This window comes from Delphinapterus leucas, chromosome 4, assembly GCF_059928025.1.
Source record: "Delphinapterus leucas isolate spDelLeu-1000000601 "Yukka" chromosome 4, BTC_Dleu_Yukka2, whole genome shotgun sequence".
Lineage (NCBI taxonomy): Eukaryota > Metazoa > Chordata > Mammalia > Artiodactyla > Monodontidae > Delphinapterus > Delphinapterus leucas.
The window spans coordinates 42,662,800-42,683,072 of record NC_143132.1 but is presented as its reverse complement, the minus strand read 5'-3'; the positions used below and the strand labels follow the sequence as shown (position 1 = coordinate 42,683,072).

Sequence of the window (20,273 nt, the reverse complement as noted above, 5' to 3'; positions counted from 1 at the left end):
CAAGACTCTCAGGCAATTCCTACACTTCGAGTTTGAATCATTCTGGTCTGTAAGGCCATAGCAGAGAAGATAGATAAATGATTCTGCATAAGAAGTGAACAGAAATTTGCAGGGGTGGCAGTAGAGAGTGGCCAGGGACAGAGAAGGGGAGAGGATGTCAGAGAAGGGAGGAAAGAAGCTGAGCCCCATGGCAGGAGAACGCAGCTGTAGGGAACGTCTTCAGTAAAAACTTATTAGATGTGAGGGTAACAGAGGACCTTTAGGAACTGGGGTTTCTAAGGCTAACTTTAAAGTGCAAACGTTGCTTTAACTTTTTAATGTTGCAGTTTTGTTTTTTCTAAACGCAATAAATTGTTATTAGGTCCAGTATGGGGAAAACCCTTTCATTTATATTACATTGTTCCAAATATAGAAATTGAAATCTCCAGGCTTGAGGGAAAATAAAATAAGGATAATTTATCCACATAGATTCTGAGTCTTTCTACGGAGGAGTGGTAACAGGAACTGGCTCTTACTGGTTCTAGGACATTAGCATAATTCTTCTTAGTCCTCTGGTCCATTTTTTGGAATGGACTTTAAAAGGACACATTCAAGAACACTGGCTTTTAAATCTCCATAAAAATGGTAAAATTGTAACTTCTTGCAATTATATGATATTTTCCATCTTTCAAAATAGCATATTTGGCATTTTCTCATTGAGTTTCACAGCTATTCCGTGATGTACCTTCCCGACTTTAGGAAAACGTTATGTTTTCTCTGCCTCTGTTTAAAGTTATCACACCCACTCTTTCTCTTCCTATTCTCATTTGCTCTTCTTGAAGAAATAGTTTATTCTGGAGGTCTCCTCTCTTCTCACCCTCCCACTGTATTGGGGACTGAGAATGTTAATGGTGATCCTATTGTTAAACCAACTGTATACATTTTAGCTCTCATCCTAAATAATAGTAATTATTATTAATAACTTCTTTGCAACATTTGAAACTTATCCTTTTGAAATTGACCTCCTTTATGTCTATAAGCATTATCTTCAAATTTTCTTTCTCTCTCTGCATATGTATGTGTTACTAATTCTATTTCTGTCGTTTTGATGATCTCTCCTTTTCCGTAAATGTTAGAGTTTCCTAGGGTTCCATTTGACCTTCTGTCCTTTTTGGACATCATTCCTCAACTTAGACTACCAGCTATATCCTACTATCTCCTTACATTTTTAAACCATTCAAGTAATCCACGCTTAATATAATGTGCTAAAAAAATGCATCTGTAGTTTCACTAGCAAGAGACCTATGTAACATTTTGCTTTATATTCTTCTAAGCCCCTTTGTCTGTGTATATATGTTCTTAGAAATTAAAATATATAAGCGAAAGAATGGAATTTTGCTCTACATATTATTTGTAACTTGATATTTCATCTAAAAATGATAATTGTTTTTATATCAATAAATTAAAATCTATGTCACACTTTAAAGTAGATTTATAACTTTCCTTTATATATGTTCATCATAATATATTTAACTAAAATCATATTTTTGGACATTTAAATTATTTCCAATGTTATGTCCATGTTCATTTCCTCAGTTTAATGTCCTAGCAATTGAACTGTTAGCTGAATATCTAAAGAGTGAGCCTATTTTTTTTTTTTTAACTGGTGCAAAATCTTACTCTCAAATGTAATGAAAAATTCTAAAAATATCTACCCAGGGGAAAACCACAATATCAATAACAAAATACAGGAAACATCCAAAGGGAAAAATCATTTTGGCCTGTGGTAGACAGCCTCCAAGGTGGCCCCCAATTACTGTTTTTTTTTTTAATTGTATTGAAGTACAGTTGATTTACAATGTTGTGTTAGTTTCTGGTTTACAGCAAAGTGATTCAGCTATATATACATATATATACATTTTCTCTCATATTCTTTTCCATTTTGGTTTATTACAGGATATTGAATACAGTTCCCTGTGCTATACAGTAGGACCTCATTTTTTATCCATCCTATATATAACAGTTTAAGAGTGCACCTATTTTGATGGTTTTAGACACATGTTGTTAGATTTCCCTTGGGAATCTGATTTTAAAAGAAGATTTTAAGTGTCTGATTCCTCTCATCTTTGCCAACATTGGATATTAACTTTTAAAATCTTTGTCAGTGTGATAGGAATGAAAAAGGGCTGACTTTTTGGGGGGTGGGGAGTAGTCCATTCTATTTTTCAGTTCATCCATTAAGTTTTTTTTTTTTGTTTTTTTTTTGCGGTACGCGGGCCTCTCACTGTTGTGGCCTCTCTCGTGGCTCCAGACGCTCAGGCTCAGCGACCATGGCTCACGGGCCCAGCAGCTCCGCGGCATCTTCCCAGACCGGAGCACAAACCTGTGTCCCCTGCATCGGCAGGCGGACTCTCAACCACTACGCCACTAGGGAAGCCCCATCCATTAAGTTTTTTATTTTGAAATCATATTTTAGTTCTCTACTTCTTTTTCATAGCATACTTTTGTTTTATGGATGCCAGGTTCTCTCAATTTATTTAGGATATTAGTTATATATTTTTTAAAGTTATCTTCTGTGTCTTCAATTACCTTTATTTCCTTTGGAGTCTGTATGTTCCTCTTGACCTTCTCTTTCATGTTATTAATTTTATGCAAATATTTACTGATTTTTAGCTGTTATTTCATATTTTTTGAAGACAGTCCTAAGTTGATTAGATTGACTAGGTAGCTGGCTTAGGGTTCTACTGTGGTTGTTGAGGTCTGTTTTTCTAACAGGACATTGCTTTTGGGAAACTTGTTATCAGTCCTAGGTAACTGGGCAGGCTTCTCTTTAGGAGACTTTGTGGGAATTGGTCGAGGGCAATTGTCAAGGTAAGGAGGACATTGACTCTTTAAAAATAACTCTTTCTAGTTGTGCTACTAACCTTCTCCCACATGGTATGTGTTAAATGCACCTTTCCTTATTACTTGTTTTCTATTCCTCGACTCCTTATCCCAATCATTTTCTCTCCTTTCCTAAGGTATCATTTTACTCCATTGTTATTTAGACTGTGTCTTATGGCCTTTTAGAAAGTCAACAGGGAGTTCTGAAAGGCTGGTAGAAATTATATTGCATTATAAACTCCTACTCGATGCTTTACGAATATTCCAAATAATCTCATTTCCAGATCAGCACTTAAAAAATAGTAATATCCTAAGAGTCAAAAGGGAAGCCATTAAGATCTAGAGTCTTTCTAAGCCTCTCAGCGTGCTTCAGACTTGCTTATTGGGGAGATCTGGGAGATGTTGCCGGAAGTGGGGTATTGCAGAATTAGGCCAGCTCTCTTATTGTTGCCTTTTGCTTTTCCAAACGTAAATACAGACACAGGCCAGTGAACTAATTATATTAATTGATGCCACCCTAACAAAATAGGTCAAATAGAACAACAAGACATTTACTGTGCTGTAACCTCTTGCTACGTGACATCGAATCAGATAGTGTTTTGGTGTACTGATGTGTAGGAGATAAAAAAGACAAAGCAAGCTGACTACATGAATACCTTGCTGCACATCCTGAAAAGAGACCTCCCATTGTAGCCTCAGAAAGTGTAGCCAGTGTGCAGTGTAGTGGTCTAGAGAAGAAAAGACAGGGCTCTAGAAATTTCCTCTTCAGACCTTACCAAAATCTGAACTCTGAATTCCTTCAAAAGAAGTACCTTAATTTATCACTTACCAAGAACAAACACATGACATAACAGAAATGGACAATGTAGTCCTTTTCTGGGTAATAAGCTGCCTGTTCTATCTTTTGGGTAGACGTATTTGTTGTTTTGGAAGGAATAACTATTGAATAAAATGTACTGCTTTCTCTACGGCTAAAGCAAAGGTTTAATCTTTGGGGAGAATTGGTTAGAGTGTTTGATTTACTCTTTTTTTTCCCCTAGACTAGGGGCTGTAAATTAGTTAAAATTAAATCTTCAAGTAAGGAGAGGTCCGTTTCACTTCTGTTGTGGCTGAACAGTTCAAGCATTGTTTCCCTACCCATTCATTGATCTGTTCCAGAATGGGGGTCAATGGTCACATTTTTTAATGACACTGGCTTTCCTACTTCTAAATAAATGCCAACCCTCATCCTTTCTAATCCAAATGTTATAGAACTCACCTTTATTTGTGCAACATATAATTCACAGATTATATCCTCTTTTTGTTTCCCAGATTTAAACCTATGCAGATCTACCTCTTATGATATTTGATTCTCTTAAATTATTTCTCATCAGCCTATTTATTGCTTAGTCCTCTTGAAGGACAAAGGCATGGTTCACCTTTACAGAATACTTTTTCTAAAGTTTTTCTAACCCTTAATATAATAATATGAGAAGAAACAGTTGCTCAGCAGCATAGTCCTCAATACTAAACAAAATGTGAAATGTAGAGAAGTGCATTAGGTAGTATATTAGTTCTCTTTTAAAAAAATAAACTTTACTTTTAAAAAATTGAAATATAACATACATACAGACATAGCATTTATTTCTGAAGGCTAACACAAGCTTTTCTTAAAGTTGGTAATAATTATGTAGGCTGATGAATGCCTAATTAAAAATCTATTTTGATTTTTTCTTAGTCCTTGCAAACCACATTTTTTAATATCCCTCCTCAATTATAATCTTCTGTGGTATAAATCTTTATGATAAAAATGAAAGATTTTATACTTAATTAATATGTGATTATTTAAAATAAAATTGTAAAATAAAAATCCCCTCATTATTAACTAATGGTTTTCCTATATCATGCGATTCTATTTTTATCAGTCTTTTTGTAAGCAAAACATGCCATTTCAACAGTTGAGACGTAGGAGGCATGTCTCAAAGTATTATCTAATTGTTCTATTTGTACATTGAATGCCATTTTCCCTGACCCTGTCCCACAGTGAAGAAGAAACAAAGATTCAAACACTGCCAAACCAAATGCTAGCCTAAAATTCCCTTCTCAGACACATTCTTTTAGGGACAGTTTTTCATTCTTGGGTTGCCAAATAACAAGGGCCAAAAGAGAGACAGAAAGCAGAATTTAAAAAGAGAAGAGCTCTTGGAGGGAGGAATGTGAGAACCATCTTTGCAAAGACAAGAGAGCAGAATGGAAGAGATTCAGAGGATGAACTATTCTAAAGCTTAGACCTCCTCCTCTTAGACCCACATCTGACTGATCAGTTTTGGACAACCTGCAGCTCTGTGGTCCTGACCCCTCTGAACAGAGGGTGGCAAGCTTGGACAACTAAGTGGGAAAGGGGCTTTTAACATTTTTCATTAATCCTTGACCAAGGTCGAACTGAATTGAACTGTGAGGGAATTTTCCTGTGAGTAGAGGCAATGCTAACCCCACTATCCTTATGACAGATGCTTAAGTGAAGTACCAACAACAATAAATTACTTTCTGTTATATAGTCAAATTTATGTTGGAAAAAAAATTGGTCCCCACAGAAAATATTGAAGGGAACATGTGAAGGCTGTGAAGACAATTTCAAAAAAGAATTCTAGTTAATGTTTGCATAATGGTTTATGTTATTGACATAATTGTTCAACTTCTATGGTCACTGTTCAGATTGTTAAAAAAATCAAGCAGATTCAGTCATATTTCTAATCTTGAAAGACTCATAACTAAACATTATAACCTAAAATTTGAATCTGAGTGTAACACTTTTCAAGCACATAGTTGTGTTTTCACAAGGACTTTCTTGAAAAACTTCTTGATCTAAAGAAGTGAAACAAATAATTAGAGACAATGTGGTAATGTAGAAAGAGAATGGGTTTTGGAGGCAGGCTTGATTGACTGTTCTCAGTTGTGTGAACTTGGTAAGATTAAACTCAACTTCTCTGAGTTTCAGTTAGTTCATGTGTATAACAGTTGTGATAGGATTAATAGGAGATAATGCAAAAAGAGCATTTATGTGCTTATGGTGCCATAGTTATTACTATGATAAATAATGGAACTTTTTAGACATTCCTGCATGCCAGCAGGGTAGATATTTTTGGGCAGCTTGACTTTGAGTCAGCTGATAAAAACACTTTGGAACATATATTTGCCTCATCCTACAGTTCTGTAGTTCTTAGTTTGGATCTGTGATATCATGTTTGTATCTTTTTGACAAGGAATAGTAGACTCCTTTGGAAGCACACTCTGTTAGATGGATGGATCTTTTTTATAAAGGACAGTAAATGTCTTATTTAAGATACCAAACATGTCCACTACACAACCACATAATTAATTTTTTTAGATCAAGTACATTGTGAGCATTTAAGTGGCAGAATACATAGAAGAAAGAGCGTTGGACTAGGAGGATGGGTACACTTAAATTCCTGTCCCGGTAACACAACTTTGAAAAAACCATGTAACCTCTTTTAGCTCCAATTTCTTCAGTAGGAAAATGGGGATGATAATTCTGTCCTGTAATATATTTCATTATTTATGTGAGGATCAAATGAAATCATTAATATACACTTTGAAAATTTTTAAGTATCATGCCAATTGGAAGTATTATTGAGGTGAACCCAGATGAACTAAAACATAAACGTTCAAATTCAGGCAAAATTTATTTAGACAAAATTATTTTTTAAATTATTAGCTTCATTATCCTTTAGGTCAGAGGTGTAACAATTTTCATTTTTAATATTCCTCTTATCATCTGAGACAGTGAAACTTCTGGGTAATAAGCTGCCTGTTCTGTCTTTTGGGTAGACGTATTTGTTGTCTTGGAAGGAATCACTCTTGAATAAAATGTACTCTCTTTTTTGAAAAACAGCAGCAAATAGTAATGGATGGTTGCAGGTCTGTGCATTGGGATGCCTGTGATCTAAGTTGTACTTTTGCTATTTATTAGCTTTATAACTTTGAGCAAATATCTTGACCTTGAAATATTGAGGTCATCTCATTTTCATCATCTCTGAAATAATGGAAGTTACTTTGTTTCCTTCTAGTTTTATAAATGTATGTGAGCATTCCTTTAAACCACACCTTGGTTCTCCCTGGACAATTGAGAACTTCCCCAAACATGAATATAGGATGTGTTATTACAGCTGGTCTGTGTCCTGCAGTGGGGGCCCTTATAGGGAAAGATATATTCCTAAATATTAATATTAACCTCTGCATTCTAAAACTTAATATTCTGTAAGGAAGAAATGCCAAGGAGTGATGTTTATGTTTTGTTTTCCAACTGCATTTGACCTTGATTGTTTTATTATTGTATCAAAATATTTATCTTTAATACAAAGTGTTATTGTTTCTCCAGAAAGACTCACATATTTGCTTTGAAGTTCAGAAGGGCCAAGTTTTTGCTATATTTATTATCAAGTAGCATGCTTAAAACTATTTCAAATAAATGAGATAATTGCAATGGCAGACCCTTTCATTGTTGATTGGGCTGCCATTTATCAGTTAGCAATACACTTGGCGGGTGGCATGCTCACAGAATAACATCTTTTTTTTTTTTTTTTGCTGTACGCGAGCTTCTCACTGTTGTGGCCTCCCCGTTGCGGAGCACAGGCTCCGGACGCGCAGGCTCAGCGGCCATGGCTCATGGGCCCAGCCGCTCCGCGGCATGTGGGATCTTCCCGGACCGGGGCACGAACCCGTGTCCCTTGCATCGGCAGGCGGACTCTCAGCCACTGCGCCACCAGGGAAGCCCCAGAATAACATCTTTTAGACGCACATAGCCTTGATTTGATCTTGAGCAGTGATAAAGATGGTGAGAGGTAGGGTTAAAAATATAACTCAAACACTTTTGCTGGTTAATCATCCCATTTAAACTTCTGTCTTGGTAAGTGAGAAAACCCATATAAAATTAAAATAGATAAATAAATAAATAAATGTAATTCTCTCTTGAAAGATGTTCAGTTGTTCAACTAATAATTATGGTGAGTGTTGATTAATTAGTCCTTTTGCTTTTCTTTTTCTTCATTCTATTGTCAACTTCTGATTAATTCTTCTTTACAGAGTTGCAAGAGAAATAAGAGAAAAATAAATTTAGCTATTTATATTATTTGCTTATCTTCCTAGTCAAAGAACCATTTGTGGTTAAAAATCAGGATTAAAAAAAGTTATTTGTAGATTTTACTTGTAATTTAAAATGTTTTCATTAAAAAGCAATGTTCCATTCACATTCTAAAATGATAAGGCCCAAACTTCATACTCTCCATTCTTTTCTTCAAATATAATTGCAGATTGTAGCTTGAGAGTCTTTTCTCTGTATTTGTCCACATGATGTTTACATATCTACAAGTGTGGCTGGTATATATAGGATTATGCTATAGATGTAGCATCTACAATTTGCACTTTTAAATTTAATACTATATCTTGGAGATCTTCAATGCAAAAGTATCTTCCTTTTTTTGAATAGGCACATATTATTCTACTGTACAAATGTATTATATAGTTTATTTTTTCATTCCCTTCTTGATAGGTATTTAGGTCATTTTTTTTTTTTGGCGGCGTTGGGTCTTCGTTGCTGTGTGCGGGCTTTCTCTAGTTGCAATGAACGGGGACTACTCTTCGTTGCGGTGCACGGGCTTCTCATCTTGGTGGCTTCTCTTGTTGTGGAGCGTGGACTCTAGGTGTGCGGGCTTCAGTAGTTGTGGCTTGCGGACTCTAGAGCGCAGGCTCCGTAGTTGTGACGCATGGGCTTAGCTGCTCCGTGGCATGTGGGATCTTCCCGGACTAGGGCTCGAACCCATGTTCCCTGCATTGGCAGGCGGATTCTTAACCACTGTGCCACCAGGGAAGTCCTCTAATTTTTGGATAATACAAACAATCTTCTTTTTTTTTTTTTTTCTGGTTGCTTTGGGTCTTCGTTGCTGCGCGTGGGCTTTCTCTAGTTGTGGTGAGCAGGGGGCTACTCTTCATTGTGGTGCATGGGCTTCTCATTGCAGTGGCTTCTCTCGTTGCCGAGCACGGGCTCTAGGCGCGCGGGCTTCAGTAGCTGCGGCGCAGGCTCAGTAGTTGTGGTGCACGGGGTTAGTTGCTCTGCGGCATGTGGGATCTTCCCGTACCAGGGATCAAACCCGTGTCCCCTGAATTGGCAGGCGGATTCTTAACCACTGTGCCACCAGGGAAGTCTCCAATCTTTCAATAAACATTTTATACATACCTTTTTCAGCAACATTTGCATATCTGTAGGACCTACTTAGAAGCAGAATTGTTGAATTGAAGAGTATATGTATTTTTTTTTTTTTTTTTTTTTTTTTTACGGTACACGGGCCTCTCACTGTTGTGGCCTCTCCCGTTGCGGAGCACAGGCTCCGGACGCGCAGGCTCAGCGGCCATGGCTCACGGGCCTAGTTGCTTCGCGGCATGTGGGATCTTCCCGGACCGGGGCATGAACCCGTGTCCCCTGCATCGGCAGGCGGACTCTCAACCACTGCACCACCAGGGAAGCCCCGAGTATATGTACTTTTAATTTTCAGATACTACCAAATTACCTTCAAATAATACCTATCAGTTTATATTCCTATCACCATTGTACAAGAATACTTGTTTCCACTTACACTCACCAATACTTGATATTATCCGTCTTTTAAATTTTTGCAAATCTATTAGGCAAAAATCCAATTGGTTTTAAAAATTTGTGTTAAACATCTTTTCACATGTTTATTGGCTACTTTAATTTTTCTCTGTAGTGATGTGTAAATGGTATTGCTTTGTTTATATTTTATTTATATTATTTATTTTGTTTTTAACCTTGCACATTCCTGTATTGGTTGGCATATTGTTGTATTACTTTTTCTTTAATTTGCAAAAGTTGTTTATAAATTCTGGATGTAATTTTTTCTGTTATATATGATGGAAATATTTTCCTGCAATCTGTTGCTTGATGTTGAACTTTGTTATTTTTATCATCGTTTGTCAACTGCTTGCAATTTTTTATATACTCAAAGTTACTGATTTTTTCTCTTCTGTATTTTGTGCTTTGCACAAGGTCTTCCTTTTGCCATGGAATTTTATTTTCTTGTTTGTATAAATAACCAGGTGTTTTAGCCTATCAAGTTTCTTTCAAATAGCTGATTGGACTGTACTCCTGCATTTCTCTTTCTCCACAGAGATCACACAAGTTTTCCATTAAAACTGAGAAAGTTTGTTACTCTAGCTTTAAAGATGCTGTGGCTATGACTTTATAGCCATTTCAGCATGATGCTTTTACCAATGTAGTCATAACGAGGTAAACATTAAATTATTGTTTGGTATGTTTGACCTCAAGCATAAGCTTGAATAATTTGTGTAGATCATTAGACAAACGCTGTAGCTACACACCAAACCGCTCTTTGAGTTGTTAAGCAAAGTGCTTATGTATCCATGTGTTTTCCTCAGTTCAACCCTACTGAGGCAGGCATAACTTTAATTTTTATTTATTTAATAAATTTATTTATTTATTTATTTTTGGCTGCATTGGATATTCGCTGCTGCGCGTGGGCTTTTTCTAGTTGCGGCGAGTGGGGGCCCCTCTTCGTTTTGGTGCGGGGGCTTCTCATTGTAGTGGCTTCTCTTGTTGAGGAGCACAGGCTCTAGGTGTGTGGGCTTCAGCAGTTGCAGCACACGGGCTCAGTAGTTATGGCTTGTGGGCTCTGGAGCGCAGGCTCAGTAGTTGTGGCACACGTTCTTAGTTACTCCGTGGCATGTGGCATCTTCCCAGACCAGGGCTCGAACCCATGCCCCCTGCATTGGCAGGTGGATTCTTAACCACTGCGCCACGAGGGAAGTCCTGAGGCAGGCATAACCCTAAATAGCATACTAAGTTTAAATGGCATACAATTTACTGGCAGAAAATGATTTATATAATATATCATTGCTTAATATAATATTTTAGGTGGAGAAATGAAAGATTTGTTCATGTAAACTTTTTTTGTTTTTCTTCAGTTTTGTCGAAGCAACATGCTTCACAAGTCCTGGTTAGGAAAAGGCGTGCAAATTCTTTGATGGAAGAAGCAAAAAAGGGTAACCTTGAAAGAGAATGCATTGAAGAACTGTGCAATAAAGAAGAAGCCAGGGAGGTCTTTGAAAATGACCCTGAAACGGTAAGAATTCATGAAAAGTGGTAAGTTAGCATACCTAGACATACAGTTACAGACGGAATGTTTGCAGCTTGAGTCTGTGTTCCCTTGTGTTTCTTTTTAAAGTTAATGATTGTGTATATCACCTTCCACATGTACCCACTGAAGTGTTTCAGGAGGAATTACCTTCAAAGGAAAGTGGGCTTATTAGGGAGACACTATGCCAAAACCAATGTGCTCTGACCAAACTATAATTCAACTGTACCTAATTATCACAAATAGTATGAACCTCATGGTTTGTAACTACTTTCTGCCAACCAGGATTTTGTAGTGTTGGGTGAGGGGAAGGCACCTCAAGTGTGTATGTGTGTGTGTGTGTGTGTGTGTGACTACATTGTTATCACTATGCTTCATTAATTCTCTCCATTGGCATTTTTAACCAAACTTTAGAAAACAGAGCCTCTAATTCAGAGCTTGGTACATAATAGTTACTCAGTAAATGCTTAATAAAGGATTCATTACAGTACTGTGTTCCCTGAGAATACTTTTAATTTATTCCATAAACTGTTGGGAAGTTTCCTCAGCCCACTGTATATCATCAATAGTCCCTGCGGTTAGAATTTATACCTTTAGTGTATAAATTTCTCCAATTTAGTCTAGAATAAAATGATCACAAAGACCCCTAAATATCATACAGAAATATGGGGCCCCTACATCTGATCTTTAGTCCCCTAATTTTCCTAGAGAAGGGGGTTCTTTAACATGTTCTGTGGGTAGCAGGAATATAAATAGTGCCTCTATGAATTAGGGTGAAGAATTCAAGTTTGATAACCTTCAGGGTTACCTCAGATTTTTTTCCCTGAGATGAACTGTATAACCAAAAGGAAATGAGGGAGAAAACATACGCAAAGTACCTCCTTTACCCCTGCCTTAGTTCCTGGAACCATGAGACTAGATGAGCCATAACGAGCAGGAACCACTTATCTATAGTTAGAGAACTTGTCCAAGACAGTAATAACTTGTGTTTTCTGGGATTGCCCTTTAATCCTCTTACCTCCACCTACTCTAATAGGTTCAAAGGGAATTTTTCCCAGGGTACCCGAAGATTCATTTTTAACACTCTCCAAGATTGAATCAAAATGTTTGTCTTAGTTTTGTTGCCTGTTGTGGAAAAGCAATTAAGACAAAAATATTTTATTTCACACAATATAACAGTGTACTCATATTGTGTAGGAAACAGATAAACACACACACACATATACACAAATTTCTTTTTATTATGGAAATGGTAAATATATCCCAAAGTAGGGAGAAGAATATAATAAACCCCAATATACCTACTTTCCCTTTCAATGATTATCAACAATCTGCCATTCTTGTTCTGCCTATTCTCTACCCCACCCACTCTAATTTTTGTTTTGTTTTGCTGGAACATTTTAAGGCAAGCCTGCATGCTCAAGATTTTATTTGATTATATTACCCATAAATACTTGAGCATGTATATCTAACACTGTAAATATGTTCTCATAGCTTAGCCTCTGAGTAGCAAATGGGGAGTGAGACAGAAACCATATGGAGGGAAGGGAAAAGGGTAGAGAAACTCATTTATGTGCTTCCTCTCCTCCACTCATTCTGACAGTTGTGTTATTGACAGAAGAGAAAGAGATGATGGAGAGAGTAAGGAAGAAATGGGAGACATGAAAGAAGAAAAAAACCCATTTGTTATTGCTTCTCGCTTTCTATCCTGCTCCAGACACTCCCTGCCCACATCCCTCATACCCTAGTCCACACTCCCAGTCACCACCTTATTGCTTGTCTCCCCACTGTCCCTAATATAGTCCTTTCACCATTACATTATCTCCTTTTGAACCAATTCATCATTGTTTATATCCTGGCTTTTGTTCTGTAGATGACAACACTGATGTCTGAATTGCTTAGTGGGAGATCTCATCTTATAAACTAGTAGCTAAGTGTTGTGTAGGTTTATATGTGAGAGGAGGAAGGAATGAGGTCTTTAATTGTGTCCTGGATGAAAGTTATGTTCTGTACTTGAGGTTGTTTTTGTGTAGAAACACTGGTTTCTCATGAGGAGTTCTTATGTTATTAATGCTGCATATTGGATGTATTATGGCTTAAGAAGGCTTTTGCGAACTAGCCTGGGAACCTTACCATCAGAAATCATTTTTAACATTTTTCTCCTTTTGCTGAAGTGCTTTCCTTAGTCCAAATTACTGATTTACAGAAAAATTCTTGGTACATAACCAATTTATAAGTAAGGTATTACATGTACATAAGATGCTAAAAGGTAAATGTCCACTTTAATTCAATTCAAATTATGTTACTGTTATTCAGCAATGAATCTGGTGTGTGTACTGAGCATGATGTGAGATGTATCAAATGGGTATCTAACCATCTTGGAAAAATTAAAAGATTTACGTAAAGGGGGCATATATAGTCACATTTAACATCTTCAGTGGGGCCTGTTTTCAGTTTAGAAACCTTTGAAACATGATTTAATTGATCAGTATTGCTTTAAGCCTAAGCATCTTATGGCTTAATGTTATTAGTCATCTACTCCTGGTATATATGTTACTATAGAAAAAATGCTATAATGTGGAAATGACAGTTATATGTAATTTATTGCATCTTTAATATAAAAACACATTTTAAAATCGTTTTAACTTTCTATGAAATTTAGATTTGCTAAGATATATTTTTTCTTTTCTTTTTTTTTCTAGGAATATTTTTATCCAAAATATTTAGGTAAGTTCAAAGGACCTCAATCATATAATCTTAGAAATGGAAGAAAACTTAAATATGATGAAGTCCAATCCTCCACTCATATATATTCCATCCAGTACAATTTCATTAGCCTTGGGAGTAAGATCTCTCTCATTCTATGTGCAAATTTTCTGTCCTTTTATTTAAAGTCACGTAGATGAATTTGGAATGGTTCTTTTAATTACTATGTGACATTTTGTCTTTTAGTCTTTTTCATTTTTTTGTCTTTCTCATAAAGAGTCACTGAGCTGATGCAAAGTTATATTTAGGTAACAGAATATTCTCTATAAGTACATGAATTTTCATGGGTTATCTTCTCTTTTTTTTAACACCTTTATTGGAGTATAATTGCTTTACAATGGTGTGTTAGTTTCTGCTTTACAACAAAATGAATCAGTTATATATATACATATGTTCTTCATGGGTTATCTTTTAATGAAAGGAAAGATCTCTACACTCTCCAGAGCTTGTGACATAATTATCATTTAAATATTGATAGAAATTATTAACGACTTCCCACTTTGCAGCACCATTTCCTCATTTCCTACAATATCCCATCCATGTTTTGCCTTTGGATACAAAAGCAAAAGGAGTGAGGTAGCATTTCCATATCTAAAGAGATTAGATGATTTCAACTAAATGTCAATTAAAAGGCTACAGTTTGTTTTAAATAAATATAAAAATATTTTATTAATATTTTTTGGAGACTTGTCAGCATTTCCAAAGAATGGAAGTGGAGTAGCATTTGTACACGTCTTTCTGATGAGATTCTCTATAGGTCCAGCCCACAGAGGTTTGCTCTCCCTCTTCCTTTGAGCTCAGAATAGTCCCCATCTGTGCATCTTTCTACCCCACTCTCATGCCAGCCAATGTGAGACTCCAAGGCCTGCAAAACTGAAAAGTAAATCTTCCTTGAAAAAAAAAAAAGTAGGAATGTACTCTGATATACAGTAATAACTATGCAGTTTAGTGTTAATATAATTTAGCAAATAACTATTTCTATTAAACTCTCATTTCTTTTGAAATTTTAGGGTTTAATTATAGTTTAGGGTATTACACTTTGCTTTTGTTTTACTTCTGAATACCCATGCAGAGATCCCAGAGACCATCTGTAGATAGGGGACTATATATACCTTTCCCCCTTTCCTAGGGAGCCTTACATTGAATTGATGGTATGTACTTACATTTACCCTTCAGGACAATTAACAAGATAAGAGCCCAACATCATTGGGAGAAGACCCTTTCTGAACCAAGTGCTCTTTTTCATAGTTCCTAAAGTGGTTACTCTTCCCTTTTTTGAGTGTCCACGATGGTGTGAATCTTATTTTTGTGGCAAATCCAGAGTCAAGGAGACCCAGCTATAATACACTGCCTCTCATTTCACCCTCTCATCAACTGCAGGACATCGGTTCAATGGTATCTCTCTTTAGAACTCCATAGCATGACCCTTTTCTGTTCTTGGGCTGCTGGGTGTTTTCCAGTTGACTTATTATAATTTTTTTTTATTAATTCCAATCGAACATTTATCTCCCACAAGATCTTAAAATTATTTAACTTCTATGAGTTATAGTTTTCCAATTTGTCAAATGGATAGTAACAATTTACCTAATAAGTTTCTAGCAAGAAACAAAATGAGGTAATGTTTTCAAAGCACTTAGTAAAATATGTCATGCTAGTTCTCTTCATTTTTTTCCCCTAACTTCTCCTCTAGTCACATTTTCTTTTCTTTCCTTACCTTCCCTTTTCTAGCTGCTAATAACAGACTTAAGCAGTTTCATTCAAATTTGGAAAGAGGATACTATAAAAATTATGTAGTGATATTATTTATGACTTTAGATATGAAGATTCAACAAGATTTTCTAAAAACTTTAGCTGTCATATCTGAGATATACATCCATGAAAAATATTTCTTCTTTGTAAAGTTATGCTTTGACTCCTTACTTTCTAAAGCAAAAATTAAAGGTTTATAGTCTTAAAGTCAAGAAAAGATAGACTATCAAGACTATTTCATTCTCTCCATTTTAGGTAGGAATTTAAATATTTTGTAATTAAAATAGACAATATTTAGCTGTTAAAATTATAAGCTTACATTGAAATATAGTATTCTTAGGTCCATGTAATGAGGCTGTGTTTCTGCAGGCATCAATACTCTGGAAGATAATGTACCTTTGATCACAGAGTACATTTGGATAAACATAAATAACATTTTAATACAACATTATGTGTTTTGGAAAAGTTAGATAAAATCTTTTTCTTTTTTTCCTTCCATTCCTCTCAACTGCCTCTGTTTGTACCCAACTTTCTCTTTTATTTGCCTATCTTATTTGGAAGCATGATAGAAAAGCCAAGTCCTAAAAAAAAAAAAAATAATAATAATATGATGTGGACTCTAGTCTCAGACATAAAAATTTCTACGGTGTCGGTTTAGGAAACTTATTTAACTTTTGAGGTTCTGTATTTAAGTTACACTATAACTATATTTTCTAACTTCAGAGCTGCTGGGAATATCAAATAAGTATATGTATGTAGATAGATATTTTTATGTCAAACTTTCTTCAGATGTAAAGTATTATTATTAATTGACTTATATAGTGAAACAAAAAATATACTTTTAAAAATATTTATTTTATTTATTCATTTTTGGTTGTGTTGGGTCTTCATCACTGCACACGGGCTTTCTCTAGTTGCAGTGAGCGGGGGCTACTCTTCATTGCGGTGCGCGGGCTTCTCATTGCGGTGGCTTCTCTTGTTGCAGAGCATGGGCTCTAGGCACATGGGCTTCAGTAGTTGTGGCATGCAGACTCAGTAGTTGTGGCTCGCTGGCTCTAGAGCGCAGGCTCAGTAGTTGTGGCACACGAGCTTAGTTGCTCCACGGCATGTGGGATCTTCCCAGACTAGGGATCAAACCTGGGTCCCCTGCATTGGCAGTCAGATTCTTAACCACTGTGCCACCAGGGAAGCCCCCAAATATACTTTTTATTATGATATATTTTTTGATTCACATTTTATATTTTGGTCTTTAGTTACAAGCATATGTGATGAATTCCACTGTTGAAAACACAAAAGAAATACTCTAAGTTAAGTCTTTCTGTCTTTTGATGTGTATATCCTGTAGGCCAGTGGTCCTAATTGGGGGGTGGGGGGAACCTTTATAATTTTGTCTCTGATAAACCCAACAGTAATTTTACTAATTACCACAGCTCATGCTGGGAGCTCCTTACAGTGAGATAAGATCACCCAAGAAATTAGACCACTAATACTAACCCATACTTTTTGGCAGTGTTTGGATTTAGAATTGTAAGTGTTCAGAAATCACATTAGTCTATCCATATACTGCACTGAAAACATGGAATTTGGGCAGAAATACTCTGCATTTCATTATATAAAGATAAGTTTTTAAGTTGTGTTCTTTTCCTTAGAAAATGGAATAAACTCTGCCATCTATGTAGGGCTTTAAAATATCACCCACTAGAATGGATGATTAAATTAATGGGAGAAAAACTTCTTGGAAAGAATGTTAAATTCTGAGCCAAAATGTAAACATCAGAAATAGTTTTTAGTTTCTAGTTCTTGCCAAATTGGTGGATTAGCTCAGACTGCTGACTTCTCTTAAAATCATCTCAAGAGAAACAATAGCATTCCAGGCACTAATAATAACAAAATAAAATGAAAACAACAAGAAATGTGAGAAACCCATGGATAGACTGAAGGCTGTTTGACCTAGTATGGGGACCTGGGGTTCTGACTGCTGAGGCAGCAGTAAGAGGACAGATTGGATAGTTAAAAAAGAACCTAAGCTTTCAAATCAAGCAAATTTTTAAAAGTACAACAGAGCAAGCCCTGAGTAACAAAAAATAAGGAAATAACACAAGTAGAGATAGAAATAAGTTAAATGGAAAACATAAGAGAAGATTAACACAAGAAAATCTCATTCTTTGAGAAGGTAAAGTAAGGAAAGTAAGTTAGACTGACCTCTGGCAAGAATAATCAAGGAGAAAGAAAAAAGGGAAAGAAGAAATGCCAGAACAAAAAGTGTAGGACAAAAGGGGGAAATACTATAAACCCAGCATAGATTGGATTTATAATCATAAAATAAAGATTATAAAATAAAATATAATCATAAAAAGTTACAAAATGTGATCATATAATAATATGGATATAGGAACTGTTGTAGTCTAGAACCAAGATTTCTTTCTAGGATGTTCTGTCCTGACCACTGGAACCTCTCCTGAAAGTGCCTCTTTCTTAGGCTTTCCTCCCTGATGGCCCAAGTTTCTATTTCTAATTCCGTTTCTTAGAAGAGCTTCTGCTTCAGGCTACAAAAGCTATGGCAACCTCTCTCCAACTCTCACCTTCCTACTCATTCTCTCCAACTTCCTCCATTCCTGTTGGGCAGCAAGAAAGAGAAGTGGGAAGGTAAGGGATCGGGACTGCACTGCTTTGGAGTAGCCATGCAACTTGCTCTTCTCACTGTAATTCTAAATGCAGGTTTCCAAAAAAACATTATCACATATATTAGTATGGACTCATATATAAGGTGCTTTATGGGTTAAGCCTACTTTGTAATCTTGCCTGGGGTCCTAATCACCATATGAAGTCATTTCAGCTGAATCTCTAGCTTAAGGGTTTCAAATTTTAGCTGTCAGATTTTTCCAGAAGTGCAAAATGATGCTTTCTTACAAATGAGAATCCTAATGGAATGTTCACACTAGAATAAGATAATTCTGGCAGTGGGTGATTCAAGAGGAGGGACAAATGGATTCAGGGAAAGAATACTCAAGACTTAAGATTGCCTAGGTCTGACTGGGCCTCCAGAAAGACCACAATGATGTAAAGTATTGTTTCTATGGGAAAATATTATAACCTACTTTGGTAGGCTAAATAATGACCCCCTAAATATGTTCATGTCCTGTCCTCAGAACCTCTAATATTACCTTAAATGTTGTCTTTGAAGATTAAGTTAAGGATCTTGAGATGGAGACATTATTCTGTATTATCTGGGTGGTTTCAATGTAGTCACAAATGTTCTTAAACAAGAGAGACAGGAGGTCAGAGTTGGTAGTAGTTCATATGACAATGAAGCAAGAGTTGAGAGTGATATGAGGATGGGGCCATGAGCCCAGGAATGCAGGTGGCTTGTAGAAGCTGAAAAAACTGAGGAAATAGATTCTCCTTTGGAGTTCTAGAAGGAATGCAGCCCTAACAACACCTTAATTTTAGACCTCTGATCCCTGTAACTGTAAGATAATAAATCTGTGTTATTTTAGGCCACTGAGATTGTGTTTGTCACGAAAGCAATCGGAAAGGAATATACCCACTGACTTCAAATGAGCCTTTAAACCCCTCTGTGATAAATTGCATTCTCCAAAGGTGGCTGCAAAAATATCTCCCATCTCACATACTCTTCTGCAATGTCATCTTGCCACTTCCCCAACACTATGTGGAATCTATTCTTTTCTCCCTCCTCCAAATCAGGGTGGACCCGGAGACTGCTTTGATCAGTAGACTATGGTGCAAGTGATACAGTGCCTCTTAAATGGCCTGGCAGCTTCCGCCTTCTTCCTCTTGCAAGCTAGGTACCATGAAAACAGTGCCACTTTAGGACTGCATACTCAGGGAAACTCAACCACATGGAGAAGCCCTGAAGCATGGCATACCATGTGGAGATAAAGATGCTAAGGAACCTGAGCTGTCAGACATATGAGTGAAAAGCCATCCAGGAGGTGGATCTTCCAGACCCAGCCACCCTGGCTGATCCCATGTGCAGCAGAGACAAACAGCTTAACCAAACCCTTTCTAAATATTTGATCCACGCATCATGAGCAAAATAGAATGATTATTTTAAGCCACTAATTTCGGGAGTTGTTTGTTACCCAGCAAAAGTTAACCAAAACACCACCTTTTTAGTGAGTTGGTGACTATCTGTCCAATGAACTGATACATATAATGTCTTCAGTGGCTATTAAGAAATGTTATGTTGTTGGCACTAAATGACCCCTGGTTAAAGTCTGTACATAATTTATCTCTATTATTTCAGCTGTTATTTCTGCCAGATTGCTATATCTAATTTCACAGAGTTCTAGTAAGAAATAAAATGAATAAAGTAAACCTGCTTTGTAATACTGGGGCATTATACAAATATTATTTTGTTAGTCTCTATGCAACATTGGAAGAATTGGAAGTTGCCTATGGCAACCAGAAACACTGACTTATTCTACTGACTTAATTATGGACAATTTCTAACTTAGGCTCTGGTCTATAGATTTGAGGGTGACTTTAGGTCTCTGCTACAGAATTAAGAACATAGATTTATGTGGCAATAAATTTCCCTGCTAATTCAAAATATTTTTCACTTCTGGCTTTAAGGTTCTTTTCCAAAGAGAAGCCTCTATAAATCTATTTTTCATGATTCTGTGTTTATTGCAATCTTGCTTGTAGATTTTTAATTTTTCAAAAAGGTGGATGGAAACATTTAGGATTGACATTTTGAATGCTGAATCA

General features: G+C 36.3%; 1 protein-coding gene across 1 annotated transcript in view; it reads left to right on the top strand.

Annotated features, from left to right (window-relative positions):
- PROS1 (protein S) overlaps nt 1–20,273 on the top strand; it is a 60,538-nt gene that overhangs the window by 8,892 nt on the left and 31,373 nt on the right. Inside the window, exons 2-3 of the mRNA XM_022581298.3 lie at nt 10,858–11,015; nt 13,730–13,754. Coding sequence (XP_022437006.1) covers nt 10,858–11,015; nt 13,730–13,754 — 183 coding nt within the window. The remainder of the gene's footprint in view (nt 1–10,857; nt 11,016–13,729; nt 13,755–20,273) is intronic.